General features: G+C 46.0%; 2 protein-coding genes across 8 annotated transcripts in view; both read left to right on the top strand.

The window, feature by feature from the left end:
• Positions 1-12,616, top strand: part of LOC102130668 (stimulated by retinoic acid gene 6 protein-like) — an 80,272-nt gene extending 67,656 nt beyond the window's left edge. For 6 of the 7 annotated variants that reach the window (XM_045373494.3, XM_074017035.1, XM_074017034.1 and 3 more), the window contains one exon: positions 188-2,526. In XM_045373494.3, coding sequence (XP_045229429.2) covers positions 188-333 — 146 coding nt within the window. In that variant the 3' untranslated portion in view covers positions 334-2,526. Of the gene's footprint in view, positions 1-187; positions 2,527-12,489 lie in introns of those variants that run through there. The other variant, XM_065530311.1, reaches the window with a different exon arrangement.
• A 237-nt stretch (positions 12,617-12,853) lies between these two features.
• CCDC180 (coiled-coil domain containing 180) overlaps positions 12,854-25,123 on the top strand; it is a 68,282-nt gene continuing 56,012 nt past the window's right edge. Inside the window, 9 exon segments of the mRNA XM_065530309.2 lie at positions 12,854-12,940; positions 14,194-14,384; positions 16,888-16,976; positions 18,019-18,128; positions 19,173-19,301; positions 19,398-19,508; positions 19,631-19,726; positions 21,827-21,990; positions 23,226-23,345. Of these exon segments, the coding sequence (XP_065386381.1) occupies positions 12,872-12,940; positions 14,194-14,384; positions 16,888-16,976; positions 18,019-18,128; positions 19,173-19,301; positions 19,398-19,508; positions 19,631-19,726; positions 21,827-21,990; positions 23,226-23,345 (1,079 nt within the window). The 5' untranslated portion in view covers positions 12,854-12,871.

The following is a 25,123-nucleotide window of genomic DNA, read 5'->3' as shown; positions in this document are numbered from 1 at the left end:
GCAGATACTCAATTCTAAAGGACAACTTACATCCCTTCAACCTCCCTCATGTCCCCAGGAGTCCCAGTCCAGCTCCTTCTGCCACATCTTACACATTCCAGGCAGCCCTTGCAAACACTTTGGAGAGGGAGTTCCCCTCCCTGAGACCCCTCACTCCTTCAGTCTGTCTGCTGTGATTCTATCCTAGGTCCCCGTGTCTCAACTAGGTCCAGAACAAGGTGGTTCCTGTTGCAGACCCTAATCAACAACCCAAGACTCATCATACACAGAAAATTAAAATCAGGGCACAGTTCCCAGGAATCCCAAATTCTGATGGCATGCTTGGAGAGCTGACGCTGGCCCCCATCATCTGCTCCAAAGCCAGGCTAGGACATCTGCCACCAAGAGAGGGCTCAATCTAACCAGAAGCTGTCCCCTGCAGTGAAATGGGATGGCACAGCACCATCCATGCAGATGGCAGACAATATTGGCCACTCATGGGATGGCCACCTGGGCTGAGGAATGAAGTCTCAGGACTATTTCACTCCCTTGGCAAAAAAGATTAAAAAACTAAAGAAAAATCTGTTGAACAAACTTTGCCCATTAATGACTTCCACTATCCGTTGTGGGTAGGCATCCTTGGAGAGTTACCTGTTAAAAAGCACTTAGTTTACCTACAAAGCAGAATTTTATGTCAATGGAGAAGGTGGTAAAATGTGTACATCAGGAGAGTTTAACCATCAGATCCCATTTTTCTCTGGAACAGAATGTGGATTTCAGTATCCTCATTGCTTCCTTCTTGCCAGGCTTTATGGTGGGTGCAAGAGAAGGAAATCCATGATCCTGGCCCCAATGTTGTTGGACAAGCAGGCACACACAGGATTTCTCTCCCATTGCCACTGGAATGAGGAATGGATCAGAGCTAACTTGGGCCTTAGTCATAAAGCAGAGGCACAGATTCTCTGTAATAAGGGTGGGATTACTTGGAAAAGCCACCTGTCTGAAGATACAAAGACAGGGTAGGCAGGTATTCTAGGTGGGGGATCACAAGAGTAAAGTGTGAGCAAGCAAGCCCCAAGCATGTTTGAGGAGGGTGAGTCATGTGACATGTGGTGGTACAGAGCTCTAGGGGCTGGCCAGGACCATCCCAAGAAGGGCCAAACGTTGTGCCAGGAGGCTAGGACATTTGTCCTGTGCAAAGCCCAGTACTTAACCACATTTCATGCTGAAGCACAAAAACCTGGCCCAGGACCTGTACAAAATCTGTCCATTCAAAATTCCTTATGAAGCTTCTGCAGTTATTATGAGGATCCCACCAACAGGGCAAAGGGGAATCCCCATTCCCCTCATGAGCAATTGTAATTCAGTTGTTATTGTTAAGCACCTAATGTAAACCTAGTCCTGTTGCTAGGTGTTTGCCAGCATTGTCTCTTTTTAGTTTAATCTCTAACCGAGCTTCATCATCCTGCTTTTTAGAAACTGAGAAAACCAAGACTCAAAGTGTTGGGATTCCCATGCCACCACTTTGTAGGTGTGTGATAGCAGCCCAATTACTTTGCCTTTATTCACTTTTCTTATCTATAAAAAGACAGTAAGACCCCCTAACACCTAAAATTGTTTTGAGGAAAAAAATGAGTTAATAGAGGCAAACACTCTTAAGATAGTGTCTCACACATCCTAAACTCTCAATAGATATTAGCTATTGTTATTTGTCATATAACACTCTGTGATGATCTGATTAATATCTGCTCACCCTCTCACTAAAATATCCGCTCCATAAAGAAAGAGGCCTTCTCAGGTTTTGCTCACTATCACCAACCACATACCTATAACATAATCAGATCTTGGAATCAATAAAATAATGAGATCAAGATGAATAAATCTTTTGACTATGAATTCACTTACCAAAATCAATCCTGGCATCATGGTGTGAATGAATAGTGAGTGAATACCCACTGGAAACCTTGCAGTGAATTGAGGAGGCTAATATGTAAACAGCGCTCTGTGATCCAACCCACTGCATGTAATAACATCAGCTTGTATAAGTTCTATGGAGGCTTGGAAAAGAAAACTGCTAATTCTGCCTGTGAAAAGTTAGTGAAGAATTTCCAGAGGAAGCGACATGGGAGCTGGATGTGACAGGGCATTCTTATTTGTGTTGGGGAAAAGGCAAGGCATACCTTCCAGCTTTGAAGTTTCCTGGGAGTTTGGAGATCATGCTAGATGAAGACACTCAACATGAAGAAGCTTTATTTGGGACCACTAGGCCTCATTGCTTTCTAGGGATCAGATGAGGTAGACACAGAATGTATTAACAGAAGCATAATATTTAAAAGAACCCAGTGTCAATCTTAGGTAGTAGAGCTTCAGGACTACCTGTTCCCATGCCACCATCAGGCAGGCTCAGACAAGACACCAAGGGTGTCTGAAGACCCTGGGTAGCCTTCAAGGTCACAGGCATGAACACAACCTGAGGAACCTGTGAGACATATCAAAAGAACCAACATACACATTATAAGAGTCCCATTAGGGGAAGAAAGAGAAAAATGAGAAGAAAAATATTTGAAAAAATTAATGGCTGAAAACTTTCCAAATTAAATGAAAGACATGAATCTACACACCCAAGAAGCTTAATGAAGCTGGATAAACTCAATGAGATATACACTGAAACACATTATAGCCAAGTTGTTGAAAATCAAAGATGAAGAAAAAAATCTGGAAAGATGCAAAGGGGAAAAGACTCATCACAAGTGAATGATCCTCAATAAGATTAACAGTGGATATCTTATCAGAAACCATGAAGGCCAGAAGGTAATGTGATGATATATTTTAACTGATGAAAGAAAAAACTGTCAATCAAAAATTTTATATTTGGAAAATTGTATCCTTTGAGAGAAGAAGAAATTCAGATATTTCCAGATAAACAAAAGTCAAGGTAGTTTTTCACTAATAGACCTGCCATAAAAATATTTTAAGTGAGTTCTTCATGCGGAAGTAAAAGTATATAGTACCTCAAATCCATGTGAAGAAATAAAGATCACTGATAAAGGCACCTTCATTAATAAATAGAAAACCTAGTAGTATTGTATGTTTCATTTAGAGTGCCTTTATTTCCTCTATGACTAAAAAAGCAAAAGCATAAATCACTTATGATAAATCTATGTTATTGGGCACACAATGTATAAAAATGCAATCTATGACAGTAACTTTATAAAGGGGAAGGGATGAAAATGTATGTGAGCAGGGTTTGTTTATAATTGAAACTAAGTTGGCATCAGTCAAACTAGGTTGTCATAAGTTTAAGATGTTAATTTTAATACCCAAGGTAACAACTAAGAAAATAACTAAAAACATGCAGAAATGGGAAATGAAGATAATCAAAATAGTACACTATAAAAAAATCAACTAAACACAAAAGGACTGAAATGAATGAATTGAAGAACAAATAACATATGAGACATACAGAAAACAAATCGATAAATAGCAGAAGTGTATCCTTCTTTCTCAGTAATTACTTTAAATTTAAATGTATTAGAATCATCCAGTTATAAAGCAGGGGTTGGCAGAGAAGATAAAGAACATAATCCATCTATATACTGTCTACCAGAGACTTATTCTAGATCTGTAAACAAAAAAGATTGAAAGTAAAATGATGGAATAAGATATTCTATGCAAATCATAACCGAAAAAGGGCCAGAGTGGCTAGATATTATCAAAACAAAAAGATTTTCAGGAAAAATGGGTTAAGGAGATAAAGAAGTGCATTATGTATTGAAAAAGGGTTTAACCCACCAGGAATATATAACAATTATAAACATATGCATATATGCATATATAACGTTAGACTCCAAAACATATGAAGCAAAATTGACAAAATTGAAGGGAGAAATAGACAGTTTTACAATAATAGTTAGAGACTTCAAGACCTCATTTTCTTTCTTTTTTCTCTCTCTCTTTTTTTTTTTTTTTTGTGAGACTGGATCTGACTTCATTGCCCAAGCTGGAGTACAGTGGTATGATCTCAGCTCACTACAACTTGCACCTCCTGGGCTTAAGCAATCCTCCCACCTCAACCTCTTGAGTATCTGGGACTACAGGCCTATGCCACCATGCCTGGCTAATTTTTTCTTTTTTCTTGTATTTTTTTGTAAAGATGAGGTTTCACCATGTTGTCCGGGCTGGTCTCGAACTCCTGGCCTCAAGTGATCGACCCACTTTGGCCTCCCAAAGTGCTGTGATTGCAGGCATGAGCCACTGTGTCCAGCCAATACCTCACTTTCAATGGATATAAAAACCAGACAGAAGATTTATGAGGAAATGGAGGACTTGAACAACACCATAAATCAATAAGTTCTATCAATACATACAAAACACTGTATACAATAACAAAAGAACATGTATTCTTCTCAAGTGTATATGGAACCTTTTCCAGGATAAACCATATGTTAGGCCCTTTAAAAGTCTTAATAAATTTTAAAAGACTGAAATCATATGATCATCAAGAAGTACATGCAGACTGCTCTAAAACAAAACTCATTGGTTTCAGTGACTAATTTCAGGACTTGGTGTTAGTTCACTGGGAGAAGATAGCTGTTTCTAGGCAAATGTCCCGGCCCAAGTGTCTTATCTGAAATACTGCAGGTCAGAGAAAATTTCTGTGATAAGTTCTATTCTGTTATTCTGTTAACAAGGTATGAAGGAGATATGCAGGTATTTCAGAATGCAAGCATGAGGGCTTCTGCTTTATGGATCCTCCCTGACACCATTTTGGTTAGAGTTTTGACACAAGTGACTCCATTTTGTATTGTTCACTTCCACATTAGATACTCCCCATGAGACCACAAGGTATAGGCTGGGAGAGAGAAGGCGTTGTAACAAGAGTAGGAACCACAGGCATTTGGACCACTTCTTCTTGTAACTTACTTGTGCCTTCAGGTCCTGTTCAGGCTCAATCATATATACACACACACACACACACACATATATATATATACACACACACACACACACACACACACACACATATATATATATATATATATATATATATATATATATATATATATGTATACCGCTTCCATTGGATGATGAAGTGTTGCTGTGCATGGCAACTTTATGGGTTGATGGATCAGATAACACCAAGTTCATGATGGGCAGCTCAGGGCACATAGTAACTTGGTGGCCCATGCATGATCAAGCATTCAGTTTCTCCTAAGACCCAGTAGCAGGTCAAGAGCCATCTCTTAAAAGAAGATTAGTTATCTGTAGATGATTAGTACCTTTCTCCAAAATCCTAAAGACAGGAGCTGCAATTTACCTATAGGATGTCAAAGGCTCTCAACAGCATCCCTATCTGCTGCTAACACCTCAAGTACCATTAAATCTGCTGGATCAATGGTTCTTGTGGCAGACCAAGTGGCAGACCAGCTTGGACAGCTGCCTGGACCTTTGCAGAACCTTCTCCTATTTTTCTAACCCACTCAAAACTAGCAGCTTTTTGGGCCACTTGGAAAGGCCAGAGTAACATACCTAAATGAAGAATGTGTTGCCTCCAAAATCCAAACAGCCCCACCAGGCATTGTGTCTCTTTCTGGTTGTAGGAAGAGCTAGATGCAACATCTTTCCCTTCACTTTAGAAGGGATAGGTTGACATACCCCATACCACCCAACCCCTAAAAATTTCACTGAGGTAGAAGTCTTATGAATTATAGTTAGATTTATTTCCCACTTTTCTGACACGCAAACGTCTTACCAATAAGTCTAGAGTAGTTGCTACTTCTCATTCATTAGGTCCAATCAGTCTAATGTCATTAACGTAATAGACTAGTGTGATATCTTACGGCAAAGAAGGGTGATCAAGATACCACAAGAATGTTTCAGTTCTCCTGAAATCAATGTCAGTTTGGAGCCAGTGTCCAGCAGCCCCTGAAATGTCTGATTATTTCCTTTTCCTCAGTACACAGTTACCTTGGTAAAGAGCTGTATGTCCCTTGTGGAAGGCTGAGAGATTAACAGTACTGTCTAAATTTTCAGTTGTGTCCTTCCTTGAGGGGGCCCAACTTCCCCTTCATTCAAAGGGTTCCAAGTGTATAAACAGGCCCAAAACTTGGAATTGATTGAGGAGACATGATTTTTTGTTTTTAGATTCAAATTAGACTTTTGGTGACTTGACCTGGAATTTTTCTGCTTATATGGATCATATAAGAATTTAGTAGACTTCCTATTTCACTTCTAAGAACACTGTAATTAACTAGTCCTACAATATGCTGTAGTCAAGCAAAAGAACCCAGAAAAGTAGTGAAGTAATTTAGTCTGAGTCTGAAGACCTGAGAACCTGGGAAGCTGCTGGTGTAAATGAGTAGCCAACATTATAGGTCTGTGCAAGTCAGATAATTCTGATTGTTTCTTTGACTCAGCTATTCATTATGGTAATTTAGCCCACCTTGTCTGGGCTGTTGAGCCTCCACTTGACCCCTGCCAGTCCAAAATCCAAATACTCCCCTTGCATTTAGGTTTTCCAGTTGAGTGACTGCTGTTTCCACTGTAAGGTCTGGCCTACAGAGAAGAGAAATTGCAGAGCTCTTTAAGGATACTGGGGCTCCTCTCACAAATGTATTTCTCAAAGTATTGGAGAAAAACATGTCTTCTGGACCCTTCGGTGTGGGTGATTGGGTTTTAAATGACAAATTCACATTAACATTCCAATATCCTTGAGCCTTTAAGTCCCTTCTACTTTAAACCAAGAAAGATCAGTCTTTTCCAATTTGCTCATCTTTTGATCCATGACTCAGCAAACTAACCAAACAAATTGTCCGAGCTCTTTCTAACTTCTCAAGCTGCAAAATCTCTGCTTAGTGAGCCCATTTAATAAATTCAGTCTGGTTCAGCTTTATGCTCCTTCACCATTATCCCATACCTTTAATATCCATTCCCACACATGTTCCCTGGATCCCTGCTTATATAAATTAGTAAACTCAAGCAGATCTTCTGGAGTGTAGTGTACCTCCTCATGCGTCACACTTTGTACCTAACCTTAGGGGCCTGCTGGGACTTGAGTCTAGTTAGAGGTCTAGAGAGGGGTGGTGGGGGTAGATCTTGAGAAGAATCATCATTATTATCTTTCATGGTAATTAACTCATATAATGTTGTTATTTCTTCAGACAATGCAGGGTTGATGCCCTCAGATAGAGGTTGAATGGCTGATACTACTGTGGGTGGGAAGCTATTTCTGTTGGGAGTGGGAAAGCCCCTTTTTCTGGGAGTGGGGATACCTCTTCCATTGGCAAAGAAGACTTCAAAATTTAGAAGCTCTATGTCCCCAGCTTCATCAAAATTTTCTCTCACATCCCCATCCCAACGTATAGAACCCTGTTTCCCAATGAAGGCCTGAACTTTAACAGTGGACACCCTGGGAGGCTTGGAGTTCAACTGGCTTGTAATTCATCCAATTTCTGGGATAAGATCCTATGTCTGATTTTCAGTAATTTCAGTTGTGCAACTACAGGAGATAAGTCTCTCCCTCAGGGCGCACCTAGACACTCTGAATTAAGTCATTTATGTAGCTCTTGAGCTTGGAATTCAAATACTTGACTCAAATAGCTTTTCTTTCACCTCTTTATCCAGTAGTGAAAGCAATCAACTGACATTATTATATTTCTTAGTTTTCAAAAAATGTTTGGAAGTATCATACACAGACTTACTTACTTCTTTCCTTCTTATAAGTAGTTAATTAGAAGTACCCAATCCATCCAGCACTTTGGGAGGCCGAGGCGGGCGGATCACAAGGTCAGGAGATCGAGACCACGGTGAAACCCCGTCTCTACTAAAAATACAAAAAATTAGCCGGGCGCGGTTGTGGGCGCCTGTAGTCCCAGCTACTCGGGAGGCTGAGGCAGGAGAATGGCGTGAACCCGGGAGGCGGAGCTTGCAGTGAGCCGAGATCGCGCCACTGCACTCCAGCCTGGGCGACAGAGCGAGACTCCGTCTAAAAAAAAAAAAAAAAAAAAGAAGTACCCAATCCAGATATTTTGCACATCTCTATAAATAGTTCACTACATGGACTATCAGTGCTCTCTCTACTACTGGAAATAAAGTCATTAGCATCTTTATATCTAAACAGATTAGAGCCATTTTCAGAAACCCCAAAACCAGTTCAGAAAACTGATCCTTAAAATTCTTTTCCTCTATTCTTAGTGTCAAAATCTGTGTGTGTTAGGGTTCTCCAGAGAAACAGAACCAATACGATAAATAGAGAGATAGATATAGATATATAGATACAGATAGCTAAGAGAAGATTTGTTATGATTACAGAGGCTGTGAAGTCCTACACTATGTTATAGTCAAGCAATAGAACCAGTAAAAGTAGTGATGTAATTCAGTCTGAGTCTGAAGACCTGGGAACCTGGGGAGCCACTGGTGTAAATTCCACAGTCAGAAGGCATGAGAACTAGGATCTCCAATGCCCAAAAGCAGGAGAAGTTGGATGTCCCAGTTCAGAGAGAGAGAGAGAGAGAGAATTCACCCTTCTTTCACCTTATTGTTATACTTGGGCCTTCAAAGGATTAGATGATCTCCACTCACATTATGTAGGTCATTTTTTAAATTATTCAGCCTACTGATTCACATGCTTATCTCTTCTGAAAATAGCCTCACAGATACACCCAGAAATGTTTTCTTAGCTATCTGGGCATCCCTTAGCCTAGTCAAGTTGACACATAAAAATGACCATCACACAAATACTTGGGCAGGGCTGGCTTCCTCTGGTCTTTCTGGTCACAGCAAAAAATGTCACCTCAATGAGAACATTTCTGAACCCCCCACCCAATGACTTTCCTGCCCCACTCTCAGCACCCTACTAGAAAGTGGAGGACTTACACTACCAGATATTGGGACTTAGTTTAAAACTATAGTAATGAAGGCTGTCTGGGCTACTAGTGCAAGGATAGAAATGAAGAGAAATAGAATACAGAGCCCAACTCAGACCCACACATTTGGGCATTTTATGTATGATGAAAGAGGTGTGCAGAACAGTAGGGAGAACATAGTCTTTTCAGTAAGGGGCCCAGGTCAGCTGGTTCTCCATATGGGAAAGAAATGAATCTTGACTCTTAACTCATACACTATAAACAAAAACCAATTCCAGGTGGATTGTAAATTTAAATGTGAAAGTTTAAAACAATATTTACAGTAGATAATATCAGAGAATATTTTCATGACCTTGAGGCAGGCAAGGATTTCTTAGGTAGGACACAAAGTGTACTGGCCATAAAGAAAAAAAAGGATAAATTGGGACCTATTAAAATTGTAACATCACTTCATTAAAAGACACCTTCAAGAGAGTAAAAAGGCAAGAACAGAATGGGAATACATATTTGCCAGATTTATGTGAAAAAGCCTCATATTTATGATATGCAACTAACTCCCATAAATAAATGAGAAAAAAGACAGACAATATGCCAGGAAAATTGGGCAAAAGATTTGACTAGACATTCCACAAAAAGACATTCCACATCCAAATGTCCAACAAGTATATGAAATGTGTCCACGTTGTTACTAATCAGGAAAATGCAAATTAAAACCATAATATGATACTACCATGTAGTGGCTAAAATAAAAACAAGAGACAATATCAAGTGTTGGTGAGGATGTAGAGCAACTGGAACTCTCATACACTGTTGTGTGTAAACTGATACAACCACTTGCAAATTCTTTGGTAGTATCTCTTAAAGATGAACATACACATATTCTATGACTTAGCAATTCCACTCTTAAGTATACACCCAATAAAAATGCCTACATATGTTCACCATGCAAAAGAATGGTCAGAACAGCATTATTATTGGTAGTCTCCAAATTGAAAAAATCCAAATGTGTTTCAATAATAGAAAGGATTAACAAAATGGGGTATATATTTTTTAATAATGGGATACTATACAGAAATAAACTATAGACACATTAAAATATATATATGGGCTTAGCCTGGTGGCTCAAGCCTATAATCCCAGCACTTTAGGAGGTTGAGGCAGGAGGATTACTTAAACCTAGGAGTTCAAGGCCAATGTGGGCCACATCGTGAGACTCTAGCTCAACGAAAAAATAAATAAAAATTAGCCAGGTATAGTGGTATATGCCTGTAGTTCTAGCTACTTGGGAGGCTGAAGTGGGAGGATTGCTTGAGCCCAGGAGTTTGAGGTTACAGTGTGAGCTGTGATTGTGCCACTGCACTCCAGCCTGGGTGACAGAGCAAGACACTGTCTCAAAAAAAAAAAAAAAAAAAAAAGTATGAAACTTACAAACACAATGAAATAAGCCCAACATAAAAGTGTCCCCATTTAAATAAAATTTTTAAAGAAGCAAAACTAATTCAGAAGTTAGAATATTTGTTATCCTGCAGGAAGAGAGGGCAGTGACATGACAGGTACACAAAAGGGGCTTCTGGAGAGTTGGTAATGCTCTATTTCTTATGGGTGCTGGTTACTAGGCACGTTCCTTTCAGATAATTCATTGAGCTATCCACTTATGATTTCCATGCTTTTAGATATGTATTCTATGCTTCAACATGCACATCCAATCAGTTGATTAAATAACTTTTTTCCTGGTTAGTCACAGATCAGGTGGTTCAAGACTCGAATTACAGGGTCTAGATTCATATCCTAGATCTTCCTATCTTGGAGATCTTGGCCAAGTCACTGACTCTGAATTTCAGTTTCTTAATCTATAAAATGGGTTAGTTAAGGCACCCTTCTCATAGTTATTGCAGGCATTAAATCTTCTCATTAAATATTTGCTCTTGTGGTGGTCCTCATTGCTCTGCTTTGTCTGGACTATGCAGAAGACAGACAACAGTCTGGGATAGAGGAAGGAAAAGATGGGGTCAAGAGACATTTTCAAAGTTAAGAGTGAGAGGGAAAATATCAAAAGTGATGCTGAGCTACAAGAAAAAGATCCAGAGGCCCTGGTGTCATTCTTTCCGTTCCCTGTCTCTGGCTTTTTGCCCATATCTAAACACAGGAGGTGGACTAACCAGATGATCTCTAACTGGTTAGTCTTTCCAACTATGATATTATCAGGTTGGGAGGAGAATGGAAATGCCATCCAAAAGGCAAACACAAATTTCCACGTTTGATCCAAACTCAAACACACAGTCTCAAAAACTTGGAAGTTAAGGGAGGTAAATTCTCAGTGGCAGGATTATGGGTTATTTTACTTTCTCCATTGAAGTTTTTCTGTTTTCTAATTTTCTGCAATAAATGTGGAGTTCAATTAAAACAAAATGCCATACTTGACATGTCCATGCCTACTATTTATAGCCATATAATTTTTAAAAAGAAAGAAACCCCTAAATTACAGATGTGCCTGGAACCAGAACCCAGAAAGCATCTGGGTAGGGAAAATAGTTTCTAACGTTCAAGGCCAAAGCCAGTAGGGCCTCCTTGGATGGGAAAGAGATATGAGACTGCAAATAATTCCTGGACATTACCTATTTGTTACTGTGTTTTCATCCCTTCCCTCAGTCACCTACACGTTTTCTTTTTCCAGCTAAAGTGAATCTAATCTTTGTTACAGTACTTCACCTTGTTAATAAAACCCAGGACCGAAGAATGAGCATTTATTAGCAATCGTAACATATCACTGCCAAAGGGAGGGATTCTGTAAGAAGGCGCTGGGTGTCTCATATATATGGGAAACCCTAGGCCACGTTCAGTGCCAACCACAAGCATTTTCATCTCTGGCCAGGCAAGCCTTGATCCCTGAATTTTGAGCTCTCAACCTCTTTTAAACTGAGAAACAGATGGTCTTTTCCAGAGTCTTTCAGCTTCTAACTTACAGGCAAACACTACCATATGCTGTCTCCCAGCAGAGATTGGTTTTAACCAAGGCAAATAAGATAGGATGGACTTTGTTGATCATGATGGCTCAGTGCTACATCTCATATATCCTACCACCTTTCAGAACATTTAATCGTGCTGCTCCTGGCGGCCCTGGGATTGTAGTCCTTGTGGAGAGGAGAAACTGGCATTGAAGGAAGTAGTTGAGTTTTACTACTCCACGTGGGGCGCTCCCATTACTAAGAGCAACCTCCCCTCCCTGGGAAGAAAAGCGTGGGCGGGGCCAGGGCAGTCCCTCCCCTCCGCGTTGCCTTGGAGACCATGGGCGTCCAGCTGCAGTTGTCGCTGGACCGTCCCTGGCTGCCTTGAGAGGTGCTTTCTGCAGGCAGGGACGCGCCCAGGCCGGGCGCAAGGCCTCCCTCCAATCTGCCGGGCTCAGGGGGATGTCCAGCGGCTGCTCAGTCTATTTGGGGGGCTAGGGAGGGGGATGGGAGGGGCTGGTTGGGTCTTCTCAGCACACAGTAGGCGCCTAATTAGCGTGACCTGAATCAGGTTACTCTCTCCCTCCAATTCTCCTTCCCTGTGTCCCATGGAGGGTGGGTTAGGGTCCCTGATGAGAGTTCAGCGCCGCGTTGGAGTTCCAGTCCCAACCGACATCTTGAGCGCTGTTAACTTTTCCCAGAAGAGCATGGCAGAGTGAAGCACAAACAATAATCCTGTGTTATTCGCGTTCCCAAAGTCCCTTCGGATTTGCGCCCTGCGCGGCGGGGAGAACCGGCCTCCTGCTCGAGTTCGGAGCTCATCTGAGGTTAGTTTCATCCGTTCCTTGAAAGTTAAGACCCTGAGTCGACATTCCCCAGGCCCCTATCCCCCAGCAGAGAGTCCTTCCCCGGGAGTCCCGCCCTGGGGTGCCGCCTCGAGGCCAGACGTCGTCCCGCCTGGACCTGAACCTGAGCTTGGGACGGGCGGTTTCCCAACCTCAGGAATTGCAATTGAGACACCAAAGCCCAGACGCGTTTCCTGGACGACAGCTTCCCGGCAGGGGCATACAGCCAGCGGCCAAGATGTCGTCAGTGGGGAAGGTGACCCAGGTTCCGAGTGGGAAAGCCTACCAGCAGATCTTCCAGGCTGAGGTAGGAGCCGCCCTCTGTCCCCCTTTTCTCCGTGCCTCTTCCCTTGCTTTCTTCCAAACTTCCCTCCCTCCCAGGGCTTCCCTACTGGAAATTGAATAAAACAAGGGCTTTGAAATTACTTTGATTTTAAAAATAATTCTTACTGGTTCTTAAATTTGTACCAATACAAAATTAGAATGTCGGTTCTTGAAAATTAGAAAACTTAAATTAAAATTTTAAATGTAAATTACTCAGAAAGAGCCTGGATGGAACCACTGGGTGACCTCTCTTTTTCCCATGCATAAGAACATGTCTAATTTTTGTATTTAAAAAATAGGCTTCATTCTGTGCTAGTGTTTTGAAATTTGCTTTTTCTCCGTGACAGTATCTCACAGACCCTTTTCTATGCCCGTGGGCACCCATGTATTTCACCGTGCTGAGTGGCTGCCCGCTTGTTGATCTAGGACTCCCATAACTGTATTGAAGTGAAGCCCTCTTGACAACAGTGTAGGTTATTGCAATTGCCTTGTCTTCTCTGAAGCACTGTATAGACAAAACAAGATCTTAACAGAAACACACAGACCCGAATCCTTCCTTTGAAGTTCTGTACTGCTTATTTAAAAGGGATCTGCGTTCCTAATTTGAGCCCTAAATAATTCTCTGTAAAACCTCTGGAAATTATAAAAGTCTAAAGAAACCAAAAAGCAATTACATCACTCACACGATCCTGCTGTCTCTAAGGCCATTCTTAACTCTTGGCATATTTCCTCCAGGGCCTTTTCCTATGCATTTTAAATTTTGAGATCATACTGTATAATTTTGCTTATAATTTTTAATTTGCATGTTTAAGTGATATGTTTAACAATGTATCGTCTCCTAAGCATTTCCTGAGGTTATAAAAAATTCTTTGTGGGTCTCATCTTTAACAAATGCCTAACATTCCATCAAACGGACATACCATGTTTACTCAGCCAATCCCTATTATTTGTCAGTTCTGTTTTTCCAATTTCTTGTGATTATAGAAAAGGCTGAGATGTTCATCTTAATCTTCATTTAAGGTTCTTAAAAAGAGGCCTTCGTTGAAGTGGCTGGGTGACTGTTACTGGAAGGAGAGCTCTGCTGTAGGGATATGCCCTGGGGCTGAAGGCCTCCCTGAAAAGTGCCTTTCTATACAGCTCTCTGGATGTCTTTCTAGACAGCCACCATCAGCCTGAGAGTGCTGGGGAGTCAGCAGCTCTGACCACTCCCCCATCCCTGGTCCTCCCTGGATTCAGGTGCAGCTGGTCCACTCCCTGGCGGCCACCAGGAAGCGGGCTGCAGAGCATTCTGTGACCCTGAAGAGTGGCAGGATACCCATGATGAAGAAGGTGGAGACTCCTGAAGGGGAGGTGATGTCTCCTCGACAGCAGAAGTGGATGCACAGCCTCCCCAACAACTGGATCATGGAAAACCCTGTTCTCCACAGGTAGGTCCTGCTGTCCATGCCTCACCCCCATGCACTAGAGTACCTGAGCCTTCAAACACTCAAAAAGAGCTGGCACAAGATGAGTAGCCTGTAGGAGTGAAGTCTCAAGTACCACCCCTAAAGCAGGGAGGTTAATACCTACCTTGCAGGGTGGTTTGCTTCTCTTGCCGCTATTCTCCCACTCCCACAATCATTATTGATTAAGTGCCTAGGGCCAGGCACTGGGTGTGGGGATCCCACCCTTATGAAACTTGAGACCTCAAAAGTAAATAAATAAGCACATCCCCCCAATGGCAGAAAAGCTCTAACTAAGGGGACAGGGGCTATGGGATGGGGGCCGGGAAAGCTCTCTGAGGAAAGGGATCACCTGAAACCAGAGGGTGCAGTATGGGCACAAGGCTCTGAGAAAGGTGGTCTTGGCCCCCTCCAGAAGGCTGAAGGTAAGTGGACCCTGAGAGAGGGCAGGAGATGAGGCTGGGAGCAGCCTCTCAGGCCACAGTCATTATTCTGAACTTTACTTCAGTGAGCGGCTGATTTGCAGTTTTGAAGTCCCTCAGGCAGCTCTGTGCAGAATGTAGGGGGCTTCAAGAAGAGGCAGGAAGGCCAGGGCACAGGACACTGCAGCTGTCCTCATAACCTTACTGGTGGCTGTGAGAGGGAAAGCAGCGATGGGCCTCGGGTGTCTCTTGGAGGCAGAACCCATGATACCTAGTGATGAATTGGAGGGGAGGAGAGAGCTCCTGAGAGCCCTTGGTCTCTGGCCTGAGTGCTGGGTGAACAGCAGAAATGCAGTTCCCTGAGATGAGAGCAGGTGGGGTCAGGCATGGAGATCAGCAGTTTCTTGTGAACTTCCAGGTTCAGCGGTTCCTAAGCATGCCACTTCAGTTTGCTGAGCTCTGACTCTCAGCTATGGGGAAAGGAAGAAACAGATCTTCTTCCCAGGGTTCTTGAGAGAATGGAGCAGGCGTGGGGCTTCCCTTAGGCACTTTGAGTTCTACACAAGCCATAAACCCTTGCTGGACCTAGGACTCTGGGATAGAAAGCAGGCCTCCTCTGCCTGTCTTGGTGGTTCCTTTCATCCTCTTTGGGGCAGGGACAGACCCCTTGATGAGTACAGTTCTCTGCCCTGACCTGGCCTTTGAATTTTCCCAGGAAAGCCACCCCCAAAGCTTCTGACCCTCATGCTCTTAACTCCCGACAGATGGAAAAATCCACTGGCCCACCCAAGCCCAGACTCGAGATCAGTGTTCTCTAGCCCATGTCACCCTGCCTGATGCCCCAGGTGGGGGTCCAGGGTTACAGGGAGCCTGATGCCCCAGGTGGGAATCTAGAGGAACTACCCATCAGGCCCAGCTCCCTCTAGACACTCTGCAGGGCTAGCAGAGGCCAGACTGGGCCGAACACATGAGTGGCAGAGCCAGGGCACCCTGTCTCCCTCAGGCATCAAAGCAAAGGGTGCAGATGTTTGAAGAGTCAGCCAGCCAAGGACAGTCCACCTATATGCTCATTACACAGGGCAGATCCCTGGGTGGATGGAGACCAGCCCAGGCCAGGGGGTAAATCACCACTGGTATAAACAAGCCCCAAGTCCCTGGAGCAAGTGACTAAGAAGCCAGAGTTGACAGCAGGGGTCATCATCTCAGCTCCTACAGGGCTGCCTTGGTCCAGGAGCATTTAGAATGACAGGGTCTGAAAGACCTTTCTCTAGAAGATTGGCCTGGGCCCCAGCAGCTGCAGCCCAGGCCCAGCAACTTCCTCGCTGCTAGGTCTGCACTGAGGGCTAAATGAGAAGTTGGCTGGAAAGTGTTGGACATATGGGGGGCCCAAGGAATGGCAGCAGTCACTGGGAGCTGCGGGATTTCTGTGGTGCTTGCCCCATGGACAGGGCATTCACAGATGCCAATTCCAAAGCTGATGTCACATCCACCCCGCTGGTCCTCCCTGTTGAAATAGTTCCTCCTGGAACCCCAGCTGTCTCCTCCCTCACCCAAATTCCATGGGCCTTAGTGTCACAAGGATGGATCTTGGAGTCTCCTCTCTGTTGCATTCTGTGGTTCCTATAAGCCCCTTCCCCCTTTCTGGAAAATAGGGTTACCTCAAGTACATCATAGGATGGGTTGCTGAAGGAGCAAATAAGGATGCATGCCAAGAGCTAGCATGATCTGGCTTTACTGGGCTGCTCATACCCCTTCTGATCCTCAGTTTCCCCAGCTGGGAAGTGTCTCAGGCTCATCATCCACACTTGACCACCAGAGCCAGAGCAGGCTCCCTGAAGGCAGGAACCCAACCTCTCACCTAGGGACCCACGGTGTCTGCTGGCAGGGGACCCCAAGCGGCGTTTTTTGGGAACCTGGGCACTGCCTCAGGGCTCTCTGGAATTGGGGTGTGCCTAGTCCATTGCTGCTGTCCACAGGCCCTCTGGAGAATCACCCCTTGGTGCCCTTATGTGCCAGAGCTGCCATGGATGGCATCGGGACTTCACTCTTCTCTGCTTGTGTCTCAGGGAAAAGGAAAGAGCCAAGAGAGAAAAAGCCCGAGAGAGTGAGAGCACCATCGCTGCCCGAGAAGTGCGGGGTCTCATGGACACTATGGGTGAGCCTCCATTCAGCCTCAAGGCAGGCCTGTCCTGGGCCAGGGCAAGACCTGGGCAGGAGGTGGGGACGTCTCCTGGCAACTCCTCTGAGGAAGGCCCTGAGCTCCCACTGTGTTCCTCAGCTCAGTCACCTGAAGGGCATTCTCCCTGAGCATCTCACCCGAGAGTCCTCACCTGTGCAGGGAGCTGGGGGAGGAGGGGAGCTGCCTGCATGGAGGGCAGTTACTGATGAAAACCAGGTGACTAAAGGATTCCACGCGCTTTCTTGCAAGTTCCCAACAGTATTTCTCATCTGCATTTTCTTCCTTCCTACCACATTGTCCTAGTTTGACCTTATCCTAATATAAAAACCTTTTTTCTTTATGATTAAAAAAAATACGTGTTCACTGAAGACAAACAAAGGAAGGAGAGAAAGAGAAAGTAAAACCTTCCCCTTCACAATGGCGCCTCTTCTTCTCCGAAGAGTCACCAGCCCCCACCCCAACCCACCCCTGGTTAACCCATGTGGCATCCGGCTTCCCACCTGGATAAAGGGGACAGCAGAGCATGTGGCAGGAGCATAGACTTGGAAGCAAGTGGCCCAGATCCCTGCTCAGCTGCTGGCCAGCTTGGTTCTTCAACCTGCCATGACTGAGTTTCCTCACTTGTGAGGCGAGGCTAGGAATGGAAACCACCTCGTGGCCTCAGCGTGAAGACTAGCTGAGTTTGAACAATACCCACTATGCAGGAAGTACTATGGAAGTGTTGGTAGCTATCATTTCTGTATGTATTTGCTTCCATAGAACTTTTTTTTAAAAAAACATTCTGTGCATACTATTTAGGAGATTTTTCAGCTTTTAACTGTGTATCTGAGGCCTCAGTCCCTCTAGCACTCAGGAATCACTGTCGTCTTTTCTCTTTTTCCTTAAGCCTCTGCCACCCTGACCTGGCTCTCGGGTCCACCTTCTGAGTCGGGCCTCGGTGTGCAGGGGCTGCCTGCCTGTGCTGCCTTTGCCTGAGAGCTCTGAAGGCAGCCTCATCACCTCTGTTGTTGCTTCACAGTTCCTGAGAAGATGAGCACCAGCACCTTTCAAAGGCGAGCAGAACACAAGAGGAGGAGCTACGAGGGCGCTCTGGCCAGCTTTGAGGAGGAGATTGCGCAGGTTGGAAAGGTGAGAATCCTCCCTCTCCCTCCTCTTCCCTTCCTGTGCCATTCCAAAGGCGGGTGTGTCATGGCTCCCAGCCTCCCTTCCCCTCTCCAGCAGAGGTCCTCAGGGGCTCACAGAGCCTTAGACAGACATGGAACCGTCTCCTAGTGCCTGAGTGGCTCGTTATGAGTGTTTGTGAGCACAGCTTCCCGTAGTTCTTGGAAAAGCGCTACAGGTCATGTGCTGTTATTATCCTTTTGCAGTGAGGCCCAGAGAGGCTTACCTGACTTGGTGCATAAGGCCCAAGTCAGAACTGCTCTCCAGGTCTGACACCAAACCTAGCCTTTGGCCTCCCTGCTCAGTCCTTCTGATGAAGGGCAGAATGGCACACCCACCGCTGACAGCCCGGCTCTGCTGGGCTCTTATGGACTGCCCCCCATTCAGCTCTCATTCCTCTCCAGAGACCTCATCTCCAGACACACTGGTGTCTGGAATGTTCCCTAAATGAGACCAGCCTTTGCCCTTCTGGATTGCCCTGAGCCCCAGATTTCCACTTGTCCCCTTCTCCCTGAGTCTTCTCTGACCTGTGTTGCCCTGCCCTGGATTCCCGGAGCTGGCTCTGTGCCCAAAGCACCAAGAACAGGCTCTCCAGCCATGTTTCTTCATACGTTCCCAACTAGATGCCAGGTCTGCTTTCACCCTTGAGCTCTGTGGCTTTGGTGAAGCCATCTACCTGAGCCTCAGTTTCCTCATCTGAAGTAAACTTGGCATTCTTTCATTTGGCCAATTCTTTAATGAATATTTGTTGAGTGCCAACCGTAGGCTAGGCCCGATGTCAGCAGCCAATTTGAAGACTGTGATGAGGATCAAATGAGCCAAGAAGGAGGGCTCAGTGCAGAGTGTGTGGCATGGCTGTGAGCTGACTAGCGAGCCTCGACTCCTTAGGTCTAGGCAACGATCATCATTTTTGAGATGGGACCATGCCTGGCACTTCGCCTATGACAGGGAGGGCTCTCTCCTTCCTGGGGGTTCTGATGCTGTGGCCATCATCCCCCTGGCCTGTTGCAGGAAATGGAAGCTCTCATTGTGGACACAGCGGGACTTTTTTTGAAGAAGCTGACCGAGTCTGATGAAGAAATGAACCGTCTCTTCCTAAAGGTGGAAAACGACACCAACCTTGAGGACTACACCATCCAAGTAGGGGTCCCTTCATGGCTGGGCCTGCCCCACCCGGGTCCTGCTTCTTTCCTCCCTCCCACCGGCTCCTAACCTGACCCAGACTTCTCTGCATAGGCCCTGCTAGAGCTGTGGGATAAGGTGGCCAGGCGGTTCCTGCTCCAGAAGCAGGAGATTAAGGAGCTGGATGAGGCCCTGCACTCGCTGGAGTTCTCTCGAGTCAATAAAGTAAGTCGGCTGCAGGTGGGCTCTGTGGTGATTGTCACTTGCCAGGTTTATTAGGCATCCTTCTGTTTCCTTTTAGTTCTCCAGGAAATGAGTCACTAAGTATGGTACCTTGTCATTTCTAGCTAAAAGGTGTGTTGAAGAAATATGCCGAAGTCATAGAGAAAACTTCATACCTCATGCGGCCCGATGTGTACAAGCTGATAAATAAAGAAGCCATGGTGAGTGGTTTTCCTGGGCAGGGTTCAGCCCATGGGAGAAGGGGCAGGACCAGGAACCCGGGACACCCTGAACCTGGTGTCTGGTGTCTCGGGAATGGTGGGCTTCTCATCTATTACATTTCTAAGGGGCCCAGGTGGGTCTCTTAGGTAGAGAAGCAGAGTCCTTGCTATCGTAAGCATTTTTCAATAGAGATCTTTCTAAAGTACATTTCATATTTCCCTGACATCTTGAACCAGGCATACCTCATATAGGGCTATTGTCTGGAGCGCTGGCGATGTTACTGAGCATCTACTAGGTCATGTCTCAGCAACTGTGTGCAATGCAATAGGTGCTACACTATAGAGTCATCGTTGGGGGACTACGGTGGTCTCAGGGTGGTTTCCACCTTCGAGTGACCTGCTCTGCCTGCTGTGTCTGGCTTTTCTGCCTCTTCTTGCCTCTCTTCCTACCAGTGGTCTGTGCCCATTGCTGAGCCTGCCTCTTGGTTCTGTCCCCACTGCTTTCCCCTGTCGGTGCCCCCAGCACCCATCCCCCTGGCCGCTTTCCTTGGGGTGGAAAGCACAAAATTCAAGGTTGTTCATGATGTCTCCAAAGTCAGAGCAAAGTCTGACTCCTCTGCTGCGAGAGAGGACTCCTCTTTTGGCTGCCCAAAGGCACATTGTGGGTTTCCTGGTCTTGTGCAGTGAGCTGAGCTTGCTGGATAAGGGGCCTCCTGGCAACACAGTAGGCTGAAAAGAGGACGGTGTTTAGAATCACAGACAGGTCCAGCCCACGTCAGCACCGTGGTGACCCGGATAAAGCACAGGCAAAGAGTGAGCACAGACCTTCTCAACTGTCCGGATGTGGAAGCTTCTGAAATGACTCAGCCCAAGCCTGGAGCTTGCTGAGTCATTAAATGAAGATAATATGGATGTTCCTCCACTTACGATAGGGTCACATCCCAATGTACTCATCATAAGTAAAAAGTATAGAAAGTCAAAAATGCATTTAACACCTTCATAAACCCATCATAAAGTTGAAAAATCATGTCAAGCCATTGTAAGACTGCCTATAATACATGTCAGGATTTGTTGGGAGGATAATAAAAGAGGGTCCAGCTGTGGTAGCTGTCTTCTGAGATCAGGGAGGGCTCCTAAGTTGTGCACATTTTATCCAATAGGAGAGTCAAGGATTTCAGTGTCCCGGATGTGTTTCACTGCTTCCCTTCCCTATGCTTCACTCATTATTACAACTTGCATTTGCTACTTGCTCTACCTGTGTTTTTCTCATTTATTGTCACGAAATCCCTATTCTATAAATAGCATGAACCCCATTTTATGGCTGCGGATCTGTAGGTTGAGGAAATACTCGCCAGTGCCACCCAGCTAGGAAGTACAGCTGGCATCAAGCCTCAGGCTCCACTGAAAAGCATTACTGGAATTTCTAGCCTCTGAGCTTGGCAGGGTTCTCACCTACTGCCCCAGCATACTGCCACCTCCCTGGAGGGCTTTGGGAAATGTGTGGAGGTATTTGGAACCAGGGAGGATGGGGGAAGTTACTCCCATCTAAGCAGGGGCAAGGATGCTAAAGGGCAAAACAGTGCCATGCAATGGAGAATCATCCCCATGCCCATGCCAAGGGTGCCCAATTGAGAAGCCATGGGAGAACTGCTGAAGAATGTTCTAGCTCTGGCCTCATCTTGCCATTGGGTCTCGGTTCTCCTAACAAGCATATGTGGCTCGTCCCTGATGGCACAAGCACTCTGCTTTTGGAAGAAATTTATAAAAAGGAGTAAACACTTAGAGCTCACTGAGTGCCTACCTCCTTTCACCTTCTTTAACAAACATCTGAAGTGACCTTGGAGCTGCTATGAAGCTCATGCAGTCGGGGTCTATGGTTAAACCTTCAAGGAAGACCCTGGTCCATGGCTACTCAGTGCCAGGAAGCTTCCTTGAGTGCCCACTGAGCCCTCAGTCCCCCTCAGGTCCTGCGACCACCACACCCAGCCCTCAGCCTGCACCTCCCCTCTCCAGCCTCCCACTGCTCCTCTCTAACTGACACTCGCCCTGACCCAAGAGAGACCCTGTCCTGTCTAGAGCCCTGTCCATCTGTGACCACAGGTCATGAACTATGCCCTGCTGGGCAACCGGAAGGCCCTCGCCCAGCTGTTCATCAACCTGATGGAGTCCACCCTGCAGCAGGAGCTGGACAGCCGCCACCGCTGGCAGGGCTTGGTGGACACCTGGAAGGATCTCAAGAAGGAAGCCCTGCTGCAGAGTTTCAGGTCAGCGCCACCCACACCACACACAGCTCCTTCTCCAGCCCACCAGGGGCTGGCAGAGGCTAGGGCTGGCATTCTCCCTCACTTTTTGCCATTACTTAAAAATGCTGCTTTTTCTCTCTGCTCTTTTTAAAGTTAAAAATAGATAAAGGTATAAAGAATAAATTAAAAATCACCACTAATCTCTCCCCACAGTGAGAAGCACAGCAAATATTTTGATATATTTTCTCCCAGGCTCTTTTAGATCCATACAGTATATGCGGTTTCATATTTTATTCATGAACCTTGCTTCATGACCATTCTCTGAGCTCCATACAGCTGGAAAACATTCATCCGATTATCTGTATAATTTCCACTCTTTGTTATCACTCATAACCCTGTGGACACTGGGCGTGAACGAATGGACAGCCTTCAGGCAAGCACTTCCCTCCCTTGGGGAGCGTGTTTCCTTCCTCCCATGGGAGGGGCGTGAAAAGAAGTCCCTTCTCCATGCTTCCTCTGCCAAGGGGCACTTTTGCTGTGGATGAAGGAAAAGTGTACGAAGGCCTACCTCCGTCTTGCCTTTCCATGTGACCTTGACCAAGCCCTTGAACATTCGGAATCTGTCTCTTCCTATGCAAAACAGGCATCCTAACGGACCTGTGATAGAGTTTCAGTGATCCATCCAGATACTGCATGGAAAGTGCCTATCTGGGCCTGGCACTGGGAAGCTGTTATAAATGCCAAACATCATCGACAGTGATAGCAATGGCTGCCGTTTACTGGGCATTTCCCATGAGCCAAGCGCAGTGCTAGGGGCCTTGCTTGCATCATTTTACTGAGTGCGCACAAGTGCCAATGAGAAAGGCACCATCATGAGTTCCATTTTACAGAAGAAGGAACTGCGGCTCAGAGTAGGAGAAGGACTTGACCAAAGTTACAGAGCAGGCAGGAGGCGGTCAGGAGCCCACCAAATCTGAGCCTGCTGGTCTCATGCTGTTGGTGCCAGAGCTCCACTGACCTGACTATCCATCCATTCTTTCCTCCATTTCTCCCTCCCCCATTTCTCCCTCCCACCCTCTCTCTCTCCTTTCTTTAGGGTGCTAGAGGAGAGGCAAAGGCTGGGGAGGAAGGGGCTGGGGTGGTGTTAGGGAAGGAGTGCTGGGGCTCTGAATGCTCTCACCATGGTTCTCTTCCCTCTCTCACTCCTGCCCTGCTCCTTCTCTCCCCTTTATGGTGCCAAAATGTCTGATCACCAGTGAGTTCATGGCCAGTGAGAGTATCCATACTCCCCAGGCTGTGGTGAAGGAGCTAGAGGTCATGCTGAAGACCCAGAACGTCCTGCAGCAAAGGCGGCTGAAGCACCTCTGCACCATCTGGTATGGGCAGGAGGGGTGGCCCGGGAGGGGTGCTTCTTGGGGTTCAGTGGGGGAGGCAGAAGTGGCCTACAACCTGTCCCCCAAGACATCCTTCAGACTAAGTAGGCCAACTCCCAGCTCTCTGGCCCTGGGCTGGCCGCCTAGGCCATTTCAGCCCCACTCACAAGAAAGGGCATGGCCCATTTGCTGCAGGAAGAAGCTTGGTGTAGCTGCCAAACAGCTTGAAAGAAGCAATGAACGGGGGTGAGGGAGAAGGAGGCACAGATCAGAGCACGCAGGGCCTGTGGCCAGGTGGAGGGGTTTGGACCTTTTTCTGAGGGCACTGGGGAGCGGAGTGGCTCCATGAGCTTTGCAGTTTGGAGGTGTGTATCAGGCATCTGACACTGGAGGCTGGAGGCACCTGTCAGAGGCTGTGGAAGCTCTCCTCAGATGTGGGTCCACCCAGCCCTGATTTCAGTTTCATGAGAAAGCTATTCAGTGGGGTGCCCACTGAGTGTTCTAGATCCTAGAATCCACTGTCCAGGGAGTTCGTAGCCTCCACTCTCAGAAGCAGGATGGAGCTTTCCTGGTACTGCAAAGTGGAGGTGCCGTGTGTTGTGGAAATGCTCTCTAGTAACCTGGGACACAGATTCTTCTCATCTCTGCACCCCCAGGTCCTAACTTCTCCTAGGATGTAAAAGACTAGTAAGGCTCCACATGGCTTGAGCTAGAGGGCCTGCCCCTAGGCAGGCACCTCCTACCCCATGGACAGTTAATTTCTTTTTTTTGAGACAAGGTCTCACTCCGTTGCCTAGGCTGGAGTGCAGTGGTGCACTCTCGGCTCACTGTAACCTCTGCCTCCTGGCTTAGGCGATCCTCCCATCTCAGCCTCCAGAGTAACTGGGACTACAGCCATGAGCCACCACGCCCAGTTAATTTTTGAAGTTTTAGTAGACGTGGGCTTTCTTCATATTGGCCAGGGTGGCCTCGAACTCCTGAGCTCAAGCAATCCACCCACTTCGGTCTCCCAAAGTGCTGGGATTACAGGTGTGTGCCACTGCACCCGGCCCAGTTTTTCTCCTTGTGTTTGACATTTTGTACAGTTACATTTTGATCCAGGTGTAAAATTAACAAGATGGATACACATCTCAGAACAGGGAAAGTACTTGTGTTCTTTTCTATAATTCAACTTCTTTCCAACTCTGAGCCCCTGTTCTTTAAGTTGGATAGAACTTGGTCTTTCTGGGAGTCATATCCCTTGAGGCAAAGTTCTAGAATTTCATGCAATGCCAGGGCTGCTGTTGGGATGTCTGGTTCTCAGTTATAGTTCACCCCAATGCCACTGGGCTCCTACTGCCTCCAGACAAGTGGACATAGGAACCTCCTCAAGGAGGCTGCTCTGAGCCCCTGAGTCTTCACGCACAGGCAGTGGTTTCTCTCCAGGGCCCTAGGTCTTGCAGATGCTCCCATAGTGCCACCAGGAAGCAGAATCCAGGCTGCCACTGCCAGGCAGCTGCCTGTCCTGCTCTGTTTGCGTTTCCCCCACAGCCTCTTTGTATAGGGGTTGAGGAAATACCTGGTCCCCTGGGCTCTCAGCCTGCTGCCACAAGCACCTTCTCACCAATGCACTAGACTCTCCCAAGAAATTAGGCTTTTGAGAATGAAAGCCAGAAACATTTCTGGGCTGCCCTGCCACATCCCTCTCACAGGATGTCAATGTGGATTGGTTGGTCACCTGTCTGAATGGAAGAGAGGGACAGGATCAAACACAAGGAGAAAAAAATGTACCCATAGACGTT

The sequence above is a fragment of the Macaca fascicularis genome, chromosome 15 (genome assembly GCF_037993035.2).
Source record: "Macaca fascicularis isolate 582-1 chromosome 15, T2T-MFA8v1.1".
NCBI lineage: Eukaryota > Metazoa > Chordata > Mammalia > Primates > Cercopithecidae > Macaca > Macaca fascicularis.
Note: the sequence above shows the minus strand (reverse complement) of the source record. Positions and strands in the feature narration are given on the sequence as shown.